Source organism: Bombina bombina, chromosome 2 (assembly GCF_027579735.1).
Source record: "Bombina bombina isolate aBomBom1 chromosome 2, aBomBom1.pri, whole genome shotgun sequence".
Classification (NCBI taxonomy): domain Eukaryota; kingdom Metazoa; phylum Chordata; class Amphibia; order Anura; family Bombinatoridae; genus Bombina; species Bombina bombina.
The window spans coordinates 498,168,859-498,195,578 of record NC_069500.1 but is presented as its reverse complement, the minus strand read 5'-3'; the positions used below and the strand labels follow the sequence as shown (position 1 = coordinate 498,195,578).

The following is a 26,720-nucleotide window of genomic DNA, read 5'->3' as shown; positions in this document are numbered from 1 at the left end:
TTTAAAATTGCATGCCCTATTTGAATCATGAAAGTTTTTTTTGGACTTGACTGTCCCTTTAACATTGCATTTATTTATTTATTTCATACATTTAATAAAAAAAAGGAAGCAATCGGGAGGAAAAAACAAACAAACTTTATTTGCTGAGAAACATACATCCACAGATTTAGGGTGTGATTATGAGTGAAGCGCTATTTAGTTCTCCCGCTCGCATGCTAACTGCACTAGAAGTACATTTTTAGCTTGCGTCGGGTATCGCATGTATTATGAGTTGAAAGTAAAACGTTTTCGCTCACGCGCTGACAACAAGCACAAAAAGTCGAACTTCCAATATTACGCACATTAACATATTTCCCCATAGAAGTCAATAGAGCAAAACAAGTGGAAAACACCCCACTCACACGCTAACCAGATCGCAAATTCTCAAGTGTGCTAATCCGACATGAAAATATGAATATTTCACATTCCATTGTTCTTCACATAGAAGAATACTTCTTTTTATTCATAAATACATATTTCTACATTTACCTGATGGTATTTTGGTACAATATATATCCATACCTATAAATAGATGATTATATATAGGTATCGAAATATATACAGATATATATATATATAGGAATATCTATTTATAAATATATAGAACAATGGATTGTGAGATAAATACAGAGTTACAACCTTTATGAAATATGAATATAGTACATGCTTTTACATATTTTCCTCTACTTGACTGCAAAGTGCACTTATATATCTGTCTATGTATCGGTACATATATATTTGTGTGTTTATATGTGAATATTTGTCAGTAAATAAATATATACACATATAACTACACATACAGTCAAGGCCAAAAATATTGGCACCCCTGCATTTATGTCAGATAATACACCACTCTCATGTTTATTTATTTTGCTTATATTGGTACGACACAAAAAAAGTGGAGAAAAAAAAAAGCCAATTCTGACACATTCCACGCAAAACTCCAAAAATTGACTGGACAAAATTATTAGCACCATCAATTTAATATTTGGTAGCACACCCCTTGGAAAAAATAACTGAAATCAATCGCTTCCTGTAACAATCAATGAGTTTCTTACACCACTGTACTGGAATTTTGGACCAATCTTCTCTCGCCAACTGCTCCAGGTCTCTCAGATTGGGAGGGTTTCTTTTCCCAAATGCTGATTTGAGATCTCTCCACAGGTGCTCTATGGGATTGAGATCTGGACTCATTGCTGGCCAGTTTAGTACTAGTCAGCGCTTTGTCTTAAACCATTTCTGGGTGCTTTTCAACTTGTGCTTTGGGTCATTGTCCTGCTGTAAGACCCATGACCTCTGACAGAGACCCAACTTTCTGATACTGGGCCCTACATTGCACCACAGAATTCTTTGCTAGTCTTCAGATTTCATAATGCTATGCACATAGTCAAGACATCCAGTGCCTGAAGCAGCAAAGCAACCCCAAAACATCAGTGAACCTCCACCATGTTTGACTGTAGGGACTGTATTCTTTTCTTTAAAACCTCATTTTCTTTTTTAACTTCCTCATGTAAGCTTTTGCAAACTCCAATCCGGCTTTTTTATGTTTCTGTGTCGGCAGGGGGTGCCTCCTGGGTCTCCAACCGTAGCGTCCTTTTTCATTCAGATGGCTACGTATAGTGCGAGCTGACACATTTGTACCCTGTGCTTGAAGGTCAGATTGAATTTGTCTGGAAGTTGATCAAGGTTCTTTATCCACCATTCGAACAATCCTTTGTTGCAATCTTTGATCAATTTTTCTCTTTCGTCCATGTCCAGGGAGATTAGCTACAGTGCCATAGTCTGTAAACTTCTTGTCTATGTTGCGCACAGTGGACACAGGAACATTAAGATCTCTGGAGATGGACTTGTAACCTTGAGATTGTCCATGATTTTCCCCAATTTTTGTTCTCAAATCCTCAGACATGCTCAAGGTGGTACACAGAGACAAACAACAGAAAGATTGAGTACATTTTTTCACCATTTTAACTGGTTGCCGGTGTGATTTCTATATTGTCAGCACCTGTTAATTGATACAGGTGAGTTTAATTACAAATTACAGGAGCATCACAAACATGGAATGCAATTATTTCTTACAATTTTGAGACGGTACCAATAATTTTGTCCAGTCCATTTTTGGAGTTTTGCGTGGAATGTGTCAAATTTGGGGGGTTTTTGTCCACTTTTTTGTGTGATACCAATACAAACAAAAGAAATAAACATGAAAATGCCTAAACATTTGTAATTGCAACAATTTTCTGGGCAAAGTGGTGCATTATCTGACAGAGATACAAGGGTGCCAATATTTTTGGCCATACTTGTGTATGTATATATATATATATATATATATATTTCATTTTATATATATATATACACACATACATATTTAGACATGTATATGTATGTAGGTCTATGTTAGAGCCTTTTTGCCTGCCTTTTGTTTCTCTAACACCTGAGATCTCATATCTTTGAGCCTTTATAACTTTTTGTGCAATATTTATTTTTATTACATGGTGTTATTAAACGTGTAACTGTACTTTTACATGTATTTTTAATGTGTTTTGTGCCATTTTTTATTAGAACGTCACAGTTATCCAGAGAGGTTGCGCTAACCAGGCGGTTGTTAAATTCAATTGAGCTAAAGCGATCGCATTTACTTTCAACTTGTAATACGCACGATACTTCCAAAGTAGGCAAACTGCAATAAATAATATCTCTCGCGCAACAGTTAGCACACCACTCGTAATCTGGCCCTAAGTTGTGAGTTGGGTGTATGATAAGGAGATGTGCACACTTACTTCCTATAGTCAGAAGGCAGCACAGTAACACACAGACATTCTGCATTCACCTCTCTTCGGTAAAGCTGCAACGCTGATTGGAATTCATTGTAAAGTGTGACAGGAGTAAATATCAGAAGTGTGTCCACCTATGCAGAAACAGAAATCAGTTCATATCTCACATTATCTCCTAAAGGTGTCTCACAGATACATATAGCAGCAGTAATACAAGTATAGTATATAATGTAAACTGTACAAACTGTCTTACCATATAACACACAGGTTGTTAAAAACAGAACCACATGCTAGTTTGCATTAGTTCAGAAGTGAACTGAGTATTCAATCCAAAAACAGAACTATATGCAATATTTATTTTTTATTCTAAGAGGATTTTATTTATTTTTAATGTCTGTTTAAGAAGGATTTGGACTAATTTATTCAACATCATCAGAGCCTGCCCTAGACATTGCGGACCCGAGGCAGGATGACAAAATGGGGCCCCGTCTCCCTGCCCCATTCCCTATACTATATAGGTGACACCCATCTCACTCCTTACCCCCTCAGCTAGCCCTCTTCTAACCTTCTGAACCCCCTCACAACCAGGCAGCTTCTGTTAGCTTCCTTCTACAATCCCATTGTCACACTCACAGCCCTTCTCTCCCTCACACACAGCCCCCTCCTCACTCTCTCAACCCCCTTTCCCTCACTCACAGCCCCCTCCTCACAAACAGCCCCCTCCTCACTCTCTCAGCCCCCTCTCACGTCCCCTCCTTACAGTCCACGCCTTACTCTAAGCCCCCTCTCCCTCACACACAGCCCCCTCCTCCTCATTCACAGCTCCCTCCTCACTCTCTCAACCCCCTCTCACACACAGCCCCCTCTTCACTCACAGCCCCCTCCTTACTCTCTCAGCCCCCCAGTCCCTCACATACAGCCCCCTCCTCACTCTCCCAGACTCCCTATTCTTACAGCCCCCTACTCACTCTCTCAGACCCCCTCTCCCTAACACACAGCCCTCTCCTGACTTTCTCAGCCCCTCTCTCCCTTAGACATATCCCCACTCTCCCTTACACACAGCCCCCTCCTCACTCTCAGCCCCTCTCTCCCTCACACACAGGCCCCTCCTCACTCTCAGCCCCCTCTCCCTCACACACAGCCCCCTCCTCACTCTCTCAGCCCCTCTCTCCCTCACACACAGCCCCCTCCTGACTCTCTGAGACCCCCTCTTCCTCCCACACAGAGCCCCCTCCTCACTCTCATCCCCTCTCTCCCTCACACACAGTCCCCTCCTGACTCTGAGATCCCCTCTTCCTCCCACACAGAGCCCCCTCCTCACTCTCAGCCCCCTTCTCCCTCACACACAGCCCTCTCCTTACTCTCTCAGACCCCCTCTCCTTCTTCTTACAACTCCCTTCTGCATCTCACAGTCCCCCTCTTCATCACACACAGCCCCCTATTGACTCTCTCAGCCCCTCTCTCCCTCACAAACAGCCTCCTCCTTACTCTCTCAGCCTCCCTCTTCCTTACACACAGCCCCTTCCTGACTCCTAGGCCCCCTCTTCCTCACACACAGCCCCCTCCTCAATTTCAGCCCCCCCCCCCCCACTCCCTATGTAATAAACAAAGCCAGCCAGTGAAAGATGACCCGGCTGTAAAGAGAGGCTGCTATCTCTTCTAAGGGTCACTTACTAAGCAGATGCTGCTGCTGTTAACCCATGCCTTCCCACATACACGTAGCAGCGTATTGCACATAAATACAATGCAGTGTTCTGTAAGCCAGCTGGGGGGGTTGGTGTTAAAAAACAGTCACTGCGTTTATAGGAGTCGGACCTCTGCACTTTGTTAGAATGCAGAGGTATCAAGTTGCAATTCGGCATTTGTGAGGGAGTGCAGTGCCACTCAGGAATATGACCCTGGGGAGAACACATTTTTCTACCACTGACTACTTCTGAGCATGTTTTAAATTTCAGTCTCTTCTCTCACAATGTTAGTACATCTGCAGAAGTGTCTGCGGGGAAACAACTTACTGTATGGACTCCTTGCTCCGCCTCCCATGCTCTCCTATCTTTACAGAAGCTTGCGTGCAGGTTATAACCATGTATTGTGCACAGGCTTTTTATTTTTATATACATATATAAAATCAAGTAAAACCACCATTGGCACCAGAGAGGGGGCCCCACTAAGCACGGGGCCATAGGCGGCCTCCTCAGAAGCCTCACCCTAACACCGGCCTTGAACATCATAGACTGGGTTGTGTATTAAAAACTTTAATGGATTTTATACCTTAGTTCTGCACTTCAGCAACTCCAGTATATACTCCTCTATAGGTCTTTTGATTTGCAATTGTAATCTTGAGGATTTATTTAGCTCCTGTAGGAGAAGATACGAAAAGATATGAGCTGTACTAAAGGACCAAGATACATATGCAGATCAGTGAAATTTAAATGCCGCACATTTTTAATAAAACATTATTCTTAAGAGCAGATACAATAGTTATAAATAAATAATAGTCAATAGCTGTACACAAGTTTTAAGCAGTGGCCTGTAGCTACAATATCTAGAGTAATAAAAAACTTAAAACATAATCTTTAATATATATCCTAATATATATGGGCAAAGCCTTTTTAACAGAATTCATTTAAACAACGAATGAAAAATAAAATTTATGCTTACCTGATAAATTTCTTTCTTTCCGGGGATGGAGAGTCCACAACATCATTCCAATTACTAGTGGCATATTCAACTCCTGGCCAGTAGGAGGAGGCAAAGAGCACCCTAGCAAAGCTGGTAAGTGTAACTTCCCTTACCCATAATCCCCAGTCATTCAGCCAAAGGAAAATGGAAAAAGAAGAAACACAAGGGTATAGAGGTGCCTGAGGTCTACTCAGAAACAATGCTGAATTATAATTAAAAAAAAAGAGGGCGGGGTTGTGGACTCTCCATGCCCGGAAAGAAAGAAATTTATCTGGTAAGCATACATTTTGTGGGAACCAATACCAAGCTAGGAATTAAAAGGGAGGGAGAACAAGGCAAGAGGACCTAAACAGAAGGCACCACTGCTTGAAGAACCTTTCTCCCAAAAGAGGCCTCAGCTGAGACAAAAGTATAAAATGTGTAGAATTTGGAAAAAGTATGCAAAAGGACCATGTTGCCACCTTGAAAACCTGTTCCACAGAAGCTTCATTTTTGAAATCCCAAGATGAGGAGACAGCCCTAGTGGAATGAGCCGTAATTCTCTCAGGAGGCTGCCGTCCAGCTGTCTCATAAGCAAAACTAATCATACCTTCTTAACCAGAGGTAAAGGGTAGTAGAAGTGGCCTTCAGACACGCTTTCCAGAGAAAAGCACAAACAGGGCAGAAAACTGCCAAAAATCTTTAGGAGCATGTAGGTAAAATTTTAGAGCATGCACACCATCCAAGTTATGCAAAAGATGTTCCTTATGAGAAGAAGGATTAGGACAAAAAGAAGGAACAACAATTTCCTGTTTAATGTTTCGATCTGACAAAACCTTAGGGAGAAAACCCAATTTAGTACAAAGGATCGCCTTATCTGCATAAAAAATGAGGTACAGGGAATCACACTGCCAAGCTGAAAGCTCCAAAACTCTGGGAGCGGAAGAAATAGCAAGAAGAAACAAAACCTTCCTAGATAATTTTATATAAACAACATGCATCGGCTCAAATGGAGCCTGCTGCAAAACTTTAAGAACAAGATTAAGCTCCAAGGAGGAGCAACAGGTTTAAACACAGGCCTGATTCTGACCAGGGCCTGAACAAAAGCTTGAACATCTGGCAGATCTGCCAGACGTTTGTGCAAAAGAATAGACAGTGCAGAAATCTGACCCTTCAGAGTACTGACTGACAAACCCTTCTCCAGGCCCTCCTGAAGAAAGGACAAGATTCTGGGTACCCTGACCCTACTCCAAGAGAAATCCTTTGATTCACACCAATATAGGTATTTGAGCCATACCTTATGGTAAAAAGCCTTTATGAGCCTGAAACATAGTATCAATGACCGTCTCAGAACAGCCACGCCTGGCCAAAAGTAAGTGTTCAATCTGTTCAATCTCTAAGCAGTCAGCTTCAGAGAATCTAGATTTAGATGGAGGAAAGGACCCTGAATTAGAAGGTCCTTCCTCAGAGGTAACCTTCAGGGTGGAAGAGATGACATCTTCACCAGATCCGCGAACCAGATCCTGCGAGGACATGCAGGAGCTAATAGGATTACAGATGCTCTCTCCTGCTTGATACAAGCAATGACTCGTGGAAGGAGAGCAATAGGAGGAAACAGGTACGCTAAATTGAAGATCTAAGGAACCGCCAGAGCATCTATCAGAGAGGCTTGAGGATCTCTTGACCTTAAACCGTACTTTGGAAGCTTGGCATTTTGACAAGATGCCATCAGATCCAACTCCGGAACCCCCCACTTAAGGGTTATCCTAGAGAACACTTCCGGATGGAGAGCCCACTCCCCGGGATGAAAGGTCTGTCTGCTCAGAAAATCCGCCTCCCAGTTGTCCACCCATGGGATGTGGATTGCAGATAGGAGACAAAAGAGAAAGCCTGCCCCGCACTTGATCCAAAACTGGAACAGGGGCAGACCTTTCATGCTGATTTATTATCGGATGAAGGCTTTTTGGATTGCTTTCCCTTATTCCAAGGCTGGCTGGACCTCCAGGAGGTCTTGGACTGCTCTGGCTTGGAAGAGGGAGACTTCTGTCCTTTGAAGTTAGAGCCATGATCCTATATTGGATCTCCTCTATAGAAGTCTCTTCTACAATCAGTTCAGGCAAGGCATCACACCAATAAGATGCTGCACCTGAAACCATAGCAATACTTGCAGCAGGTTGCCATTGTAATCCCTGATAAATGTAAATCTTCTTTAAGTAAGCCTCAAAGCTTCTTATCCATGGGATCCTTGAAAGAACAGCTATCCTCTATAGGAATAGTAGTTATTTTGGCTAGAGTAGATATAGCTCCTTCCACCTTAGGCACAGTGCGCCAAGAATCACGAATGGAGTCAGCAATAGGAAACATCTTTTTAAAAATAGGAGAAGGGGAAAAAAGAATCCCTGCCTTATCCCATTCCTCAGCTACAATCTCCAACATACGGTCTGAAACTGGAAATACTTCCACAGAAGGAGGAACATAATAATATCTATTGAGTTTACTAGATTTTTTAAGGTTAACAGCGACATAAGAGTCGAGTCGTCCAAAGTAGCCAGGACCTCCTTTAGAAGTAAACAAAGGTGTTCAAGTTTAAATCTAAAATTAACTTCTTCAGATTCCGCAGAATTTCCCCCCATCATGTCAGATTAAGAGATCTCACCTTCAGAGGCTACTAAAGTATCTTCCTCATCAGACCCTTGAGAAAGGTTGACCAGCGCAGATTTAGCTTTGTCAGAAACCTTACTAGCAGAAACATTTTTGGATTTCCTCTTATGCTAACCTGAAGTAGGGAAAGCAGATAAAGCTGCAGACACTGCAGAAGTTATCTGTGCAGCAAAATATCCTGGCAAATAAACACCCCCAGGAGGATGAGAGGAACTGCAAGGCACTGTATGTGAAACAGTTAAGGCTTATGAGATGAAAGCTGAGGCATATCCTGTTCAGCATTATCCTGGGAGATATGTGGCTCAGAAGGTAGTAACTTGTCTTTAAATTTTAAAGTTTTAGATAGACATGAGGAACAGAATTGCATAGGTACGAAAATTTGAGCCTCTAAGCATAGTAAGCATTTGTCTATAGAAATAGAAGCCTCCTGTTCTGTGTCCATAACTGAACAGATCCCACTAATAATCAAAATGAGAAAACAATTTGAAAAAAAATCAATAAAACCAGCAGGTCAATGTGAGGAAAAGGTTTTAGACTCTGCAGAGGAAATCCTCAGAACGATTATCTCTAAAACACTCACTTCAGATAAAAATACAGGAACCACTAACCCTCAGTCTATCTGAGGTGTCCTATTGTCACCGGACCTAGAGTTGCCACTAGATCGTTTAATGAGGACTCCCCAGCCGCTGTCAGAAATTCCTGCTTCCTAGACGATCCGATAGTCAAGCGCACAGCCGTCAGAGAAATTTTCACAGACGGACCAAAACTCCTCTCAGCGTAGTAGCTGGAAGAGCGGAGAGTCATGTGATTGGCCAAGAAGAAAAGAAACTGTGCCACAGTAAAAAGTGTGCGTATGTTAACAAACACTTAAAATTAATAAAGTCCTATTCTCCAGCTCCCGCACATGAATTCTGAGCAGATAAAGGAGGGAAATCTAAACCTCCTTATAAACCTTTTAGCCACTCATGAGAAATACTAATTCTCAAAACGGGGGAAAAGAATTAACCCCTAAGTCTCCTTCATAAATTAGTTTCTAACACATACAAATATGCCTACAGACTGCCAATAATTTGGACCCTGAATAAAAGGATAAACTAAGTCCCAAATGATCCAATAGAGGATTTAACCCCTTAAAGTGCAAACCTTCAGTACCTATAAGGCAAAAGCATTTACCTGAGGATCCTGCTGCCAGGCAGAGAGACAGCTATAAGGGTGTGATAGGTACTCCATTCTCTATCAGGGACCTGTAGACTAGAAAAGAACAGAGTAACTAACTCTGGCATTTTGCAAAGGGTTAGCAAGTGTGCTAGATGTAAAGCAAGGACCACCTTGCCGCCTTCTAACTGCTAAAGGCTACCATTACTCTTACTAAAGAGATTGACATGGACTGAGCCAGACCCCAATCCCATTAAAAGGATTAATCTTCTCAGACACTCATCTTCACCGTCCTCCCGTCACAGAGGCAAAAAATGACTGGGGGTTATGGGTAAGGGAAGTGACACTTAACAGCTCTGCTAGGGTGCTCTTTGCCTCCTCCTGCTGGCCAGGAGTTGAATATCCCACTAGTAACTGGAATGACATCATGGACTCTCCATGCCGTAGGAAAGAAACAATGTTTTCTCTTTTTTTTTTTTTATTAAGCAGCTTCATACAACTCACCATAGTTGTTGAAATCTCAAGTAGAACTCAATTGGATGAAAAACCGTGAAAACAGTTACATAATGCAAAGATTAGTAGCTGAATGTAGGAAATATACACCAGGGATAGGCAAGGTGTCCGTACACGGACACTGGTGTCCATAACTAGCCCTTGCAGTGTCCACCACAACCTGATTAAATAATAGGAATAACAAAATATATGTAGTGTGAATAAAGTTAGTGGCATGTTAAGAGATTGCTAGCGATATTGGGTGATAAGTTATGGAATAAATAAAGCCTGAGTGAAATACTGGATGTGTATCTGCATCTGTATAATAACACCCAACTCTATACAAAGACACAGTAGTGACACTGGCACATGCGTATAGCCAGACAAGGGCTGGTTATAGGGTCAGTGGTGTCTGCATCAGTATAATAACACCCAGCGTTATATAATGACACAGTAGTGACACTGGCACATGGGTATAGCCAGGGGAGGGTTGGTTATAGAATCAGTGGTATCTGCATCAGTATAATAACACCAAGCACTATATAATGACACAGTAGTGACACTGGCACATGGGTATAGCCAGGGGAGGGTTGGTTATAGAATCAGTGGTATCTGCATCAGTATAATAACACCAAGCACTATATAATGACACAGTAGTGACACTGGCACATGGGTATAGCCAGAGGAGGGCTGGTTATAGGATCAGTGGTATCTGCATCAGTATAATAACACCCAGCTCTATACAAAGACACAGTAGTGACACTGGCTCATGGGTATAGCCAGAGGAGGGCTGGTTATAGGATCAGTGGTATCTGCATCAGTATAATAACACCAAGCACTATAAAATAATGTTTTTAATTTCAAATGTACCTTGGTGTCCTTCACTAAGGTCTGTACTTTGGAAAATGTCCGCCACAGCCTTTGTCTGTGCCTATCCCTGATATACAACATAACAAAGAAGCAAAAAAGCCCATAGAGTAGCACAGTAGTAAACTGCTTTTACTAATGATTAATTCTGTTATTCACAATTCTTTAAGCCAAACTAATTTATTCAAAAAAGCACGGTTAAAACTCTCTTTATCTTAGCTCTGCATGAAATAACCCAACTCAGCTACCTTCTTTTTAGTATAAAGCAAATCTGAAGCAGTTTTGTTCTGTGCTGCCCTACGGAAAAGATTCACAGGTAAAAAATCCTGTATGCCCGGAATTTCAAATTGCAGGACACATTCGTTCCCTGTATCCATTTGTGCAATGCTGCCCCTTCAACCAGTTGTGTGAGAGCAGGGCTTGTCAATATCCCTTTTTCAGATCAGTGATCAGGTTTAGGAAGTAGAGGTTAACACCAAGGCTTCATAAAAATCACCCTTATCTGATAGGGAGATTTGCCTTTTGATAAATCTGCCGTGTTTCTTTTTCTCTACGTACTTTTTCTCATCTATGTACTTGAAATTCTTTTCGCTTGTTAGATGTACAGGTACATTCGGTTCCTCGAGCCTAAAAGGTCACTATTGTATGCCGTGGTTGCTCACTCCGTACATGCAATCCTGTTTGTCTGCAGACCATTCCATTGGCAGGTTCAGCCGCCTGGATATTAAAAAATCCCGGCGAGAGGACAATAGGCACATCAGACCTGAGATGACGGCCTCTATAACACACTCCAACGTGTGTTTCAGGACTCCGTCCTTTTTCAAGTAGTATGTTACCGATGCCGTCATCTCAGGTCTGATGTGCCTATTGTCCTCTCGCCGGGATTTTTAAATATCTAGATGGCTGAACCTGCCAGTGGAATGGTCTGCTGCATTTTTTTTTTTTGCATTTTTGGAGTGAGCAACCATGGCATACAATAGTGACCTTTTAGGCTCGAGGAACCAGATGTACCTGTGCAGCTAACAAGGGAAAAGAATCGCAAGTATTACACAAGCACACCCTTACAGTTATATGGGCCGCAGTACGTAGATGGCAAGTTAAGGCTCCTAAGAGAGGGTGTTACATTACAGCTGACACAAGTGTTATCATCACCCAGGCAATAGTTTATACTTACATGATCCATTACATAGGGTTTGCACCTTTGGGACATTGCTACATAGTCTATATATGTATGGACACACAGTATCTTTATACATATATAAGCCTCTGTTGTGCGAGGTTCAGGAGAGGAGTGTATTCAATGCACAGCACAAAATTAGACATATTATCAGCTGGGGACTATACTTTGTTGCAACGTCAATCAAACGTTACAACTGTTTTCTATTTGAGGATTACAAAGTTTTTCCTCTTTTCCCCTTTGCAAACATTTGCTGAACTGTTCTTTTTTGGAGATGACGACTTAGGGACACCTTTTCTTTTCCTTAGGGACACCTAAGGGAAATGATTGTGGTGTGTGTGTTTTTGGAGTTTGAATGCGGTGTAAGTCTGAATGAGGATTGGCTCGGTACCTGTCACATCATTTCTCTGTTTAGACATATGGTATCATTAAACATTGTATAAGTCCATTTTTTGGTGTGCTGAGTATTTTTTTATTTTATATTATTTTGGGTATGTAAGCGATACTTTACTCATGCACCCTTGATATTTGTTGCAGTTACTCTGTATGAGGATAGATGCTTTTATATGATACAACAGAAGTATTGCTTTAACCTTTTGATATTCTGGAAATTATGTAGAAATATGTATTCATGAATAAATAGAACATATTATTGTATGTGACGAACACTGGAATGTGAAATATTTATATTTTCATGTCGGGTTAGCGCACTTGAGAATATGCGATGAGTTTTGTGTGTGAGTAGTTTTTTTCCCCACTTTTTTTTCTCCATTGACTTCTATGGGGGAATACGTTATCACGCGCGATATTCTAAGTTTGGCTTTTTACGCGCATTGTGTTAGCAAGCAAACAAAAAAAGTTTAATTTCAACTTGTAATACGAGCTCTACCCGATGCACGCAAAAAGCTTACTTTTAGCATAGCAAGCACTCGAGCAGGTGCGTTAAATACTGCTCCACTTGTAATCTGGTACTTTATATTAGATGTCCCACCATTCTATTGACTTTTACGTCCCTTTAACGGTTATGCACATAAATGTAATAATTTGAATTAGTTCTACACAGAAAACAAAATAGATACGCGGAATACCAAAGTGATAATAACCCATAATATACTGTAAGCTGCCTCTTACCAGGGCCTGTGACTTGAGCTTGGTCACGTTCTGAAGCAGTGAACCAGAGGTGGCCTCAGCCAGTGCAAAGATGTCTAAATCATACAGCACAAGCTGACAGCTCTCTGAGGTCTCTTTTACCATCAGACTGAGCAGAAGACTCACTTCCAAGAGCTGCAAAAATAATACAAAAAATAGTCAGGGATCAAATATTGTGCCATATGCAACAAACAGGGTAAAAATGTGCATTTAAAGTAAAGGTCAATTTTGATGAATTAGTACCTGGTTTTTAATAATCCTATTAAAAACAAGGGCACTTTAATTCATCAAAATTGACATTTCACTTGTTTTCTTCAAAAACTTACCTTTTTATCCTGACAGCCGCTGCAGCGCATCCTCCGCCTGTCACAAGCCCTCTTTGCAGGTCCAAAATGACGAATCTGGCTTCCTCCAATCACGGTGTTGCCTCAGGACATGATCCCGGGGGGAAAGCCATGATTGGAGGAAGTCGGATTTGTCATTAATGACGTAAGAAGAGGCTTCCGACAGCCGGGGGAATCACTGAAGCGGCTCTCAGGATTAAAAGCTAAGTTTTAGAAGAAAACGAGTGAAATGTCAATTTTGATTAAATTGACCTTCACTTTACAGAAGGTTCCTACAAGACAGGTTAGACTGTAGCTGTATATCTTGGATGGTAGTCACTGGGATCAGGAGCTTAAGTAGTAATTGTAGTAGAACAAATGACTGGGTCTCACCGTTGGTGGATTCTTTTTACCCCCCTTCTCCGAATCATCCTCTGCAACACTCAAGTCTTTGGTACCATGGCATGTCTGGTACATGGCAAAGTTAACACACAACAGGATAACTGTGCGCCCTGGCAATGGGGGAATATTGTGATGGGCAGAGATATCAACAGCTTTCTCCAGGGCCGCCTTATAATTTTGCAGTGTCTCTTGGTCCAGCTGCACTGCCCTGACAGCAGAAAGAAACTATAATGAATTTACTTTACCTTCCAATATTTGTTATACCTTCTCTTTGTAAAATAAGCCTTACGCCTGTTTCCCCATCTCAAACTCACCTGGCCTTTCTCAGAACTTCTTTCTCTTTCTTCAACAGCAAATGTACAGCTGGAATTGCTAAACAGGCCCTTAACTGACGACGAGTCCAGCGACGTGCAAGTAGTTCTCGAATTCCTCTTCCTTCTCTCCGGAGGATACGATCAATTAGTCTAACATTTGAAGGTAATGGCTTCTCTATGGGGAAGAGAAAGTATTGAGAAGAGTTTAACATGAGAATGAATTGTTTGCATAACATTCTGTTTTATGTTAAATGAACATAGCTACATTATCAAACCTACTAATAAAATTAAATTATTTTAAATTGTAGTGCTTTGTGCTGAATGATGAAGAGTGCAAATAAAAGCAACAGCATTTAAAGGGATACTGAACCCAAATGGTTTCTTTCATGATTCAGATAGAGGGGCCTAGTTATCAAGCCGTCAACCTCAAATACGCTGGAATTCCGCAGCGTATTTGTGGCGAGGCTGATTCGCCTTAGTTATCAAAGGCTCGAGACCGGCAAAAGTAGAATTTTGTGACGTAAGCATCGATCCGCCGGACTCAGTCCGACAAAGATCGATTCTTACGTCACTCCAGATGTTCCGCGGCACATTCTCACTACTTTTGCTACCTATCAAAAAACTAGCAGGTACGCTCGGCACTTTTACAGCCCAGCGTACCTGGTTTTCAATCCGCCACCCCTGGAGGCGGCGGATCCCATAGGAATCAATGGGAGTCTGACCATAGCGAAAGTACAAGTTTGCTGCTGACAGACATCCCATTGATTCCTATGGGAGCTGTCTACACCTAACACCCTAACATGTACCCCGAGTCTAAACACCACTAATCTGACCCCCCCTACACCGCCGCAACTAAATAAAGTTATTACCCCCTAAACCGCCGCTCCCGGAGCCCACCGCAAGCTACTCTATACATATTAACCCCTAAACCGCCGCTCCCGGAGCCCACCGCAACTATAATAAATGTATTAACCCCTAAACCGCCGCTCCCTGAACCCTCCGCAACCTATATTAAATGTATTAACCCCTAATCTGCCCCCCCTACACCGTCGCCACCTATAATAAATTTATTAACCCCTAATCTGCCCCCCCTACACCGTCGCCACCTATAATAAATTTATTAACCCCTATCCTGCCCCCCACTACGCCGCCGCCCCTGTCATAAAATTATTAACCCCTAAACCTAAGTCTAACCCTAACCCTAACGCCCCCCTAACTTAAATATTAATTAAATTAATCTAAATAAATTAACTCTTATTAAGTAAATGAATCCTATTTAAAACTAAATACTTACCTTTAAAATAAACCCTAATATAGCTACAATATAAATAATAATTATATTCTAGCTATCTTAGGATTTATATTTATTTTACAGGTACCTTTCAATTTATTTTAACCATGTACAATAACTATTAAATAGTTATTAACTATTTAATAGCTTACCTAGCTAAAATAAAGAGAAATGTACCTGTGAAATAAATCCTAACCTAAGTTACAATTACACCTAACACTACACTATACTTTAAAAAATTATTCCTATTTAAAAATAAATACCTACCTGTAAAATAAACCCTAAGATAGCTACAATATAATTAATAATTATATTATAGCTATCTTAGGATTTATATTTATTTTACAGGTAACTTTGTATTTATTTTAGCTAGTTAGAATAGTTATTAAATAGTTATTAACCATTTAATAACTACATAGCTAAAAGAAATACAAAATTACCTGTAAAATAAATCCTAACTTAAGTTACAATTAAACCTAATACTACACTATCATTAAATTAATTAAATAAATTAACTACAAATAACTACAATTAAATACAATTACATAAACTAACTAAAGTACAAAAAATAAAAAAGCTAAGTTACAAAAAATAAAAAAGCTAAGTTACAAAAAATAAAACAATAAGTTACAAACATGTTACAAATATTACAACAATTTTAAGCTACTTACACCTAATCTAAGCCCCCTAATAAAATAACAAACCCCCCAAAATAAAAAAATGCCCTACCCTATTCTAAATTAAATAAATTTCAAAGCTCTTTTACCTTACCAGCCCTTAAAAGGGCCATTTGTGGGGGCATGCCCCAAAGAAAACAGCTCTTTTGCCTGTAAAAGAAAAATACAACCCCCCCCCCAACATTAAAACCCACCACCCACATACCCCTAATCTAACCCAAACCCCCCTTACAAAAACCTAACACTAATCCCCTGAAGATCATCCTACCTTGAGTCGTCTTCACTCAGCCGAGCCACCGATGGAACTGAAGAGGACATCCGGAGCGGAAGAAGTTAATCCTCCAAGCGGCGCTGAAGAAATCTTCCATCCGATGAAGTCATCTTCCAAGCCGGGTCTTGAATCTTCCTTCCGCCGACGCGGAACCACCTTCTTCACCGACGGACTACGACGAATGACGGCTCCTTTAAGGGACGTCATCCAAGATGGCGTCCCCTCAATTCCGATTGGCTCATAGGATTCTATCAGCCAATCGGAATTAAGGTAGGAAAAATCTGATTGGCTGATGGAATCAGCCAATCAGATTGAGCTCGCATTCTATTGGCTGTTCCGATCAGCCAATAGAATGCGAGCTCAATCTTATTGGCTGATTGGATCAGCCAATCGGATTGAACTTGAATCTGATTGGCTGATTCCATCAGCCAATCAGATTTTCCTACCTTAATTCCGATTGGCTGATAGAATCCTATCAGCCAATCGGAATTGAGGGGACGCCATCTTGGATGACGTCCCTTAAAGGAGCTGTCATTCGTCGAAGTCCGTCGGTGAAGAAGGTGGTTCCGCGTCGGCGGAAGGAAGATTCAAGACCCGGCTTGGAAGATGACTTCGCCCGGATAGAAGACCTCTTCAGCGCCTCTTTGAAGATGACATCGGACGGATCGAAGACTTTTCTTCAGCGCCGCCTGGATGATGACTTCATCGGATGGAAGATTTCTTCAGCGCCGCTTGGAGGATTAACTTCTTCCGCTCCGGATGTCCTCTTCAGTTCCATCGGTGGCTCGGCTGAGTGAAGACGACTCAAGGTAGGATGATCTTCAGGGGATTAGTGTTAGGTTTTTGTAAGGGGGGTTTGGGTTAGATTAGGGGTATGTGGGTGGTGGGTTTTAATGTTGGGGGGGGGGTTGTATTTTTCTTTTACAGGCAAAAGAGCTGTTTTCTTTGGGGCATGCCCCCACAAATGGCCCTTTTAAGGGCTGGTAAGGTAAAAGAGCTTTGAAATTTATTTAATTTAGAATAGGGTAGGGCATTTTTTTATTTTGGGGGGTTTGTTATTTTATTAGGGGGCTTAGATTAGGTGTAAGTAGCTTAAAATTGTTGTAATATTTGTAACATGTTTGTAACTTATTTTTTTATTTTTTGTAACTTAGTTTTTTTATTTTTTTGTACTTTAGTTAGTTTATGTAATTGTATTTAATTGTAGTTATTTGTAGTTAATTTATTTAATTAATTTAATGATAGTGTAGTATTAGGTTTAATTGTAACTTAAGTTAGGATTTATTTTACAGGTAATTTTGTATTTCTTTTAGCTATGTAGTTATTAAATGGTTAATAACTATTTAATAACTATTCTAACTAGCTAAAATAAATACAAAGTTACCTGTAAAATAAATATAAATCCTAAGATAGCTATAATATAATTATTAATTATATTGTAGCTATCTTAGGGTTTATTTTACAGGTAAGTATTTATTTTTAAATAGGAATAATTTATTAAAGTATAGTGTAGTGTTAGGTGTAATTGTAACTTAGGTTAGGATTTATTTCACAGGTACATTTCTCTTTATTTTAGCTAGGTAAGCTATTAAATAGTTAATAACTATTTAATAGTTATTGTACATGGTTAAAATAAATTGAAAGGTACCTGTAAAATAAATATAAATCCTAAGATAGCTAGAATATAATTATTATTTATATTGTAGCTATATTAGGGTTTATTTTAAAGGTAAGTATTTAGTTTTAAATAGGATTCATTTACTTAATAAGAGTTAATTTATTTAGATTAATTTAATTAATATTTAAGTTAGGGGGGCGTTAGGGTTAGGGTTAGACTTAGGTTTAGGGGTTAATAATTTTATGACAGTGGCGGCGGCGTAGTGGGGGGCAGGATAGGGGTTAATAAATTTATTATAGGTGGCGACGGTGTAGGGGGGGCAGGATAGGGGTTAATAGGTTTAATATAGGTTGCGGCGGGTTCATGGAGCGGCGGTTTAGGGGTTAAACTATTTATTTAGTTGCGGAGAGGTGCGGGATCAGCAGGATAGGGGTTAATAATTTTATTATAGAGGGTGACGGTATAGGGGGGGCAGGATAGGGGTTACTAGGTATACTGTAGGTGGTAGCGGTGTCCGGGAGCGGCGGTTTAGGGGTTAATACATTTATAAGAGTTGCGGCGGGGTCTAGGAGCGGCGGTTTAGGGGTTAGTAACTTTATTTAGTTGCGGGAGGCTCCGGGGGCGCCGGTATAGGGATAGAACAGTGTAGTTTAGTGTGAGTGCTTAGTGACAGGCTAGCAATAAAGCTGGGAAAAAGCCGAAGGGCAGCGAGATCGGATGAGTGATAACTGTCACAGTCCGCTGCTCATCGCCCCGCGGCTTTTTGACAGCTTTATTTGATAACTTAGGCGTATTTTTTCAGGTCAGCGGCGGCGAAGGTAGGCGAGCTTAGGCGGGCGTATTGGGCCGGCGAAGCAAGAAAAGTAGACGGCTTGATAACTACCCCCCATTGTATGCAATTTTCTATTTTACTCCTATTATCAATTTTTCTTCGTTCTCTTGCTATCTTAATTTGAAAAAGAAGGCATCTAAGCTAAGGAGCCAGCCTATTTTTAATTCAGTAAGCTGGACAGCACTTGTTTATTGGTGGGTGAATGAATCCACCAATCAGCAAGAACCCAGGTTGTTCACCAAAAATGGGTCGGCTTCTAAACTTGTATTCTTGTTTTTCAAATAAAGATACCATGAGAATGAAGAACATTTGATAATACGAGTAAATTAGAAAGTGGCTTAAAATTGCATGCGCTATCTGAATAATTAAATAAAAAAATTGTGTTCAGTGTCCCTTTAAGTGGAAGCAATTTACTGCAGCCTGTGGTGATTATTATTTTGTATTTCTACCACAAAATACTGTAGCTCTGTAGTTTCCTCACAGGATTACCATGGTCAGTTCATTTTGAAATGAACAGTCTGTCATTGTTCTTCTTAATCCTCCATTGGAAAGCTTACCTGTTCTTTTGGGTCCTAGTGCCACCTCCTGATCATACCTAAATCTAACCTCTTATACTGTAAATTCTCCCTATTTACTCAGCAAGGCCACAAAACTGTGTCTTCTAATTCATCCTTGAAGTCTTCACACTACCCTCAGCTCAGTCTCAAATGCTGAGCTTATCTTCTGCTCATCCCAACCATGGATACCCTATACATGCTATCTCTGTTGTTGTGAGAGATCAGTGCTCAAAATTCAACCCAGGCCCACTGCCTTGGTGTCACGATGGACACAACTCTCTTTCACTCAATAAATAAAAGAAATTACATATCCTGTTGTGGTCAACTATGCAGCCTCCTTCGAATTCAATATTTCCATACTCTACTTCACCCATATAATAATGTACTCATTGGTTTTGTCGTATATTGACTACTGCATCTTACTCTGAAATGGCCTTTGTGAATCCCATCTTGTCTGTCTCCAGTCTACTAAAAATGTTCCTATCTAGATTCCTCTACTTAAGTTGCCAATCCACACTGGATACCATGTTCTGCACCCCATGTACTTTAGAATCCAATTTAAAATATTTATCCCTATCAACAAAACGCTCAACAATCTGATTTCAAAATATATTAAATTACTTTGTGGGTTTTTTTAAAAAAAAAGTATATTCCTATACTACATAAACAAACTTTTTCTAAATAAGTTGTCCTATTATTTATCTAGTTATCCACAGCAGCTAGTGATTTACTTTAACATTTGATCATCTTTTATTGAACCCCCTTTTTATACAAAAAAAAAATATTTAACATGTTCAACTGATGCTCTTTTTACATACGATAGAAACATGCCCCTTTTAAAGAAATATCCCTTTATTTAAAATGTACATTCTTGGTATATTTAATATGGACACCTTTTTATAATTGTATTTTCTCTTTCTGTAACCCTTTAACAAACTTTATGTTAATCATTTATATATTTAGCTTGGCAGTGTGACAATATATCTAAAACTGTATATCTGTTGATTTTAAATACTATTGTTAAATATATTTTTTATTAAACATTTTTTTTTTTAAAAACAACGTAAAAAAAATCACTTTAATAATCTTAAAGGGACAGTCTATACCAGAATATTTATTGTTTTAAAAGATAGATAATCCCTTTATTACCCATTCCCTAGTTTTGCATAACCAACACAGATATATTAATACACATTTTACCTCTGTGATTATCTTGTATCTATGTTTACCTGCCATTTGTCGCTGAGATTCCAAATCCTGGATCACTTTGTAGGCTGACAGGAAGCGGAATGGAAAAAGGCGGCTTTTAATCACAGCATTCTATGTAAAATAAAAACAATTACACATATACAGAGCAAATCATAGACAAACATATATGTTGTGACTGTGACTCAGAAGTGTTGTGCTTTAGTTTAGCTAACATATACTTTGGACACATTATAAAATTAATTTTTAACTAAAATCTGTGCCAAAATGAAATTTTGACTGTCTCCCCCCCCCCCCCGCCAAAAAAAAACCCTCCACATTAAAACAAAATAGTCTTGATATATCAGCATCCATTTAAATATTTATTTGTAAATAATCTAAATTCGACTCCTATAAATTGGGAATAAAAGTATGTGGTTGAAGGAACTTGTTTAACAGGGGAGATCAGAAAGTTTATTAACGATATTGGGATGCGTGCAGTCTAGTCCTAATAAGCAAATGAAGTGAGAACATACACCGTTCAAACACATAGGAAACAACCAATACAGAGTGGTGTAGGAACTCACCAAGACTTCCACCCCCTCACAATTAATAGTTTTACACACACACACTGTATTTATATGTATATAATCTATACACTTTGGTTAATGAAAGCAAATTAAATCAAATGAAGGGTTGAATGGTTGCCATTGGGAATGAGACTCATCCTCTGTCACAGAGTCTCACCCACTTAAGGTGCAATAGTCCTATTTCTGCTGAGGGGAGCTAAATAACTCCAGAGTAAGCCAGAGAGAAATGTAAGCACCATGTGTTCCACACAGTGTGGGGTGATCACACAGCAGGACCGTTGACAGGCTTGCATTTAGGGTATTGTAGGAAGTGTTACTGCCCATTACTAGAGGATCTCACTATCCCTCTAAACAAACTTAGCTCTAGCTCCTCCCACCAACAGCTCCAGTGCTCACTGAAGCGTTTCTTTTCTCCTTCCAGGGGTAACTTAGTTCCACCTGCAATAATAGTGCAGGAACTCTGGTCCTATGCGTTCCCACTGGACTTGACCCCTGAGTGGCAACCGCTTTTCAAGTGGTCATTACCTGGCTGGAGAGCCGTGCCATCACCTCCTTGTGATGTCTTTCACTGACACCTGCTTTAATTAAGTTCCGTAGATTTCTCAGTAATGCCATGAATGGAACCTGATGGCTATCTGTAATAGGAAAGACAGCAGAAAATAAATAGCGCTAATTACTTAAAGAGAAACTGTACTGAAAAACTGGATTGCCCTTACTATATGTACAGCTGCTGTAGGCTTCCTTAACTTATCTTCTTCTGTATGCACAAAGGGCAATACTTAAGGCCTGATGATCTAAAGCTCTCTGCTAAGGTGAGATGATTTAAAATGATCCTCCAGCACATTGAGATCCGTAGTGAAATTCTTAAAAGTCAGATTTTGCTATACTTCTCTAAGGGGAGTTCCCTGTATTTCTTTGTGTGAAGGAGAGACAAGCCCAGTGCAGTATAGCACTGCATGACATAAGAGTTCTGCTGCATTTACACTTTATGTTTTCTATTTTCTATGGCCTAGATTTAGAGTTCGGCGGTAGCCGTCAAAACCAGCGTTAGAGGCTCCTAACGCTGGTTTTGGGCGCCCGCTGGTATTTGGAGTCAGTGATTAAAGGGTCTAACGCTCACTTTACAGCCGCGACTTTTCCATACCGCAGATCCCCCTACGCCATTTGCGTAGCCTATCTTTTCAATGGGATCTTTCTAACGCCGGTATTTAGAGTCGTTTCTGCAGTGAGCGTTAGAGCTCTAACGACAAGATTCCAGCCGCCTGAAAATAGCAGGAGTTAAGAGCTTTCTGGCTAACGCCGGTTCATAAAGCTCTTAACTACTGTACCCTAAAGTACACTAACACCCATAAACTACCTATGTACCCCTAAACCGAGCTCCCCCCACATCGCCGCCACTCGATTAAAATTTTTAACCCCTAATCTGCCGACCGCCACCTACGTTATACTTATGTACCCCTAATCTGCTGCCCCTAACCCCGCCGACCCCTATATTATATTTATTAACCCCTAACTTGCCCCACACAACGTCGCCGCAAGCTACTTAAAATAATTAACCCCTAATCTTCCGACCGCAAATCGCCGCCACCTACGTTATCCCTATGTACCCCTAATCTTCTGCCCCTAACATCGCCGACCCCTATGTTATATTTATTAACCCCTAATCTGCCCCCCACAACGTCGCCGACACCTACCTACACTTATTAACCCCTAATCTGCCGAGCGGACCTGAGCGCTACTATAATAAAGTTATTAACCCCTAATCCGCCTCACTAACCCTATCATAAATAGTATTAACCCCTAATCTGCCCTCCCTAACATCGCCGACACCTACCTTCAATTATTAACCCCTAATCTGCCGACCGGAGCTCACCGCTACTATAATAAATGTATTAACCCCTAAAGCTAAGTCTAACCCTAACACTAACACCCCCCTAAGTTAAATATAATTTTTATCTAACGAAATAAATTAACTCTTATTAAATAAATGATTCCTATTTAAAGCTAAATACTTACCTGTAAAATAAATCCTAATATAGCTACAATATAAATTACATTTATATTATAGCTATTTTAGGATTAATATTTATTTTACAGGTAACTTTGTATTTATTTTAACCAGGTACAATAGCTATTAAATAGTTAAGAACTATTTAATAGTTACCTAGTTAAAATAATTACAAATTTACCTGTAAAATAAATCCTAACCTAAGATATAATTAAACCTAACACTACCCTATCAATAAAATAATTAAATAAACTACCTACAATTAACCTAACACTACACTATCAATAAATTAATTAAACACAATTGCTACAAATAAATACAATTAAATAAACTATCTAAAGTACAAAAAATAAAAAAGAACTAAGTTACAGAAAATAAAAAAATATTTACAAACATAAGAAAAATATTACAACAATTTTAAACTAATTACACCTACTCTAAGCCCCCTAATAAAATAACAAAGACCCCCAAAATAAAAAATTCCCTACCCTATTCTAAATTTAAAAAGTTACAAGCTCTTTTACCTTACCAGCCCTGAACAGGGCCCTTTGCGGGGCATGCCCCAAGAAGTTCAGCTCTTTTGCCTGTAAAAGAAAACATACAATACCCCCCCCCCCAACATTACAACCCACCACCCACATACCCCTAATCTAACCCAAACCCCCCTTAAATAAACCTAACACTAAGCCCCTGATGATCTTCCTACCTTGTCTTCACCATGCCAGGTTCACCGATCCGTCCTGGCTCCAAGATCTTCATCCAACCCAAGCGGGGGCTAGACATCCACTGAAGAAGTCCAGAAGAGGGTCCAAAGTCTTCCTCCTATCCGGCAAGAAGAGGACATCCGGACCGGCAAACATCTTCTCCAAGCGGCATCTTCTATGTTCTTCCATCCGATGACGACCGGCTCCATCTTGAAGACCTCCAGCGCGGATCCATCCTCTTCTTCCGACGACTAGACGACGAATGACGGTTCCTTTAAGGGACGTCATCCAAGATGGCGTCCCTCGAATTCCGATTGGCTGATAGGATTCTATCAGCCAATCGGAATTAAGGTAGGAATTTTCTGATTGGCTGATGGAATCAGCCAATCAGAATCAAGTTCAATCCGATTGGCTGATCCAATCAGCCAATCAGATTGAGCTCGCATTCTATTGGCTGTTCCGATCAGCCAATAGAATGCGAGCTCAATCTGATTGGCTGATTGGATCAGCCAATCGGATTGAACTTGATTCTGATTGGCTGATTCCATCAGCCAATCAGAAAATTCCTACCTTAATTCCGATTGGCTGATAGAATCCTATCAGCCAATCGGAATTCGAGGGACGCCATCTTGGATGACGTCCCTTAAAGGAACCGTCATTCGTCGTCTAGTCGTCGGAAGAAGAGGATGGATCCGCGCTGGAGGTCTTCAAGATGGAGCCGGTCGTCATCGGATGGAAGAACATAGAAGATGCCGCTTGGAGAAGATGTTTGCCGGTCCGGATGTCCTCTTCTTGCCGGATAGGAGGAAGACTTTGGACCCTCTTCTGGACTTCTTCAGTGGATGTCTAGCCCCCGCTTGGGTTGGATGAAGATCTTGGAGCCAGGACGGATCGGTGAACCTGGCATGGTGAAGACAAGGTAGGAAGATCATCAGGGGCTTAGTGTTAGGTTTATTTAAGGGGGGTTTGGGTTAGATTAGGGGTATGTGGGTGGTGGGTTGTAATGTTGGGGGGGGGGGTATTGTATGTTTTCTTTTACAGGCAAAAGAGCTGAACTTCTTGGGGCATGCCCCGCAAAGGGCCCTGTTCAGGGCTGGTAAGGTAAAAGAGCTTGTAACTTTTTAAATTTAGAATAGGGTAGGGAATTTTTTATTTTGGGGGTCTTTGTTATTTTATTAGGGGGCTTAGAGTAGGTGTAATTAGTTTAAAATTGTTGTAATATTTTCCTTATGTTTGTAAATATTTTTTTATTTTCTGTAACTTAGTTCTTTTTTATTTTTTGTACTTTAGATAGTTTATTTAATTGTATTTATTTGTAGCAATTGTGTTTAATTAATTTATTGATAGTGTAGTGTTAGGTTAATTGTAGGTAATTGTAGGTAGTTTATTTAATTATTTTATTGATAGGGTAGTGTTAGGTTTAATTATATCTTAGGTTAGGATTTATTTTACAGGTAAATTTGTAATTATTTTAACTAGGTAACTATTAAATAGTTCTTAACTATTTAATAGCTATTGTACCTGGTTAAAATAAATACAAAGTTACCTGTAAAATAAATATTAATCCTAAAATAGCTATAATATAAATGTAATTTATATTGTAGCTATATTAGGATTTATTTTACAGGTAAGTATTTAGCTTTAAATAGGAATCATTTATTTAATAAGAGTTAATTTATTTCGTTAGATAAAAATTATATTTAACTTAGGGGGGTGTTAGTGTTAGGGTTAGACTTAGCTTTAGGGGTTAATACATTTATTAGAATAGCGGTGAGCTCCGGTCGGCAGATTAGGGGTTAATAATTGAAGGTAGCTGTCGGCGATGTTAGGGAGGGCAGATTAGGGGTTAATACTATTTATGATAGGGTTAGTGAGGCGGATTAGGGGTTAATAACTTTATTATAGTAGCGATCAGGTCCGCTCGGCAGATTAGGGGTTAATAAGTGTAGGTAGGTGTCGGCGACGTTGTGGGGGGCAGATTAGGGGTTAATAAATATAACATAGGGGTCGGCGATGTTAGGGCAGCAGATTAGGGGTACATGGGGATAACGTAGGTGGCGGCGGTTTACGGAGCGGCAGATTAGGGGTTAAAAGTGTAATGCAGGGGTCAGCGATAGCGGGGGCGGCAGAATAGGGGTTAATAATAATATGCAGGGGTCAGCAATAGCGGGGGTGGCAGATTAGGGGTTAATAAGTGTAAGGTTAGGGGTGTTTAGACTCGGGGTACATGTTAGGGTGTTAGGTGCAGACGTAGGAAGTGTTTCCCCATAGCAAACAATGGGGCTGCGTTAGGAGCTGAACGCTGCTTTTTTGCAGGTGTTAGGTTCTTTTTCAGCTCAAACAGCCCCATTGTTTCCTATGGGAGAATCGTGCACGAGCACGTTTTTGAGGCCGGCCGCGTCCGTAAGCAACTCTGGTATCGAGAGTTGTATTTGCGGTAAAAATACTCTACGCTCCTTTTTTGGAGCCTAACGCAGCATTTGTTTGAACTCTCGATACCAGAGTTAAATTTATGGTGCGGCCAGAAAAAAACCCGCGGAGCGTTAACAGCCCTTTTACCGCCGAACTCTAAATCTAGCCGTATTACTTTATGCTTCAGATTAAGTTTTATTACATTTTAACTTTGCACTTAACTCTATTTTGTATTTTATTTTATTTGCATACAGCAGTGTATTTAGGATTGTGATTTTACAAATTATGATTACACCTTCACAGTTTCTGTATAACTTTAACAAATTAGTATCATACTTTATATATTTATGTGTTTGTATTTCTTCTATTTAAAATAAAACTAAAAAAAGTGACATCTTCAGTTTCCCAGAGCTTCATTACTTTCTATGGGCCCGATAAGCAAAGATTCTCTAGTTTGGAGAAACATTATAGTCCAGCCTTCACAGGGGATGAACACACTGAATTCTAAGAAAAAGGGTGGAACCTGGAAGTACTAGAGAGAAAAGAGATGCCTTTCAAAGAAAGTAA

General features: G+C 40.1%; 1 protein-coding gene across 1 annotated transcript in view; it reads right to left on the bottom strand.

The window, feature by feature from the left end:
* Positions 1-26,720, bottom strand: part of LOC128649140 (telomerase protein component 1) — a 207,021-nt gene that overhangs the window by 123,366 nt on the left and 56,935 nt on the right. Inside the window, exons 12-18 of the mRNA XM_053702232.1 lie at positions 21,555-21,664; positions 20,484-20,574; positions 14,009-14,183; positions 13,686-13,902; positions 12,952-13,104; positions 5,079-5,165; positions 2,817-2,944 (exon numbers count right to left, since the gene is read on the bottom strand). Coding sequence (XP_053558207.1) covers positions 2,817-2,944; positions 5,079-5,165; positions 12,952-13,104; positions 13,686-13,902; positions 14,009-14,183; positions 20,484-20,574; positions 21,555-21,664 — 961 coding nt within the window. The remainder of the gene's footprint in view (positions 1-2,816; positions 2,945-5,078; positions 5,166-12,951; positions 13,105-13,685; positions 13,903-14,008; positions 14,184-20,483; positions 20,575-21,554; positions 21,665-26,720) is intronic.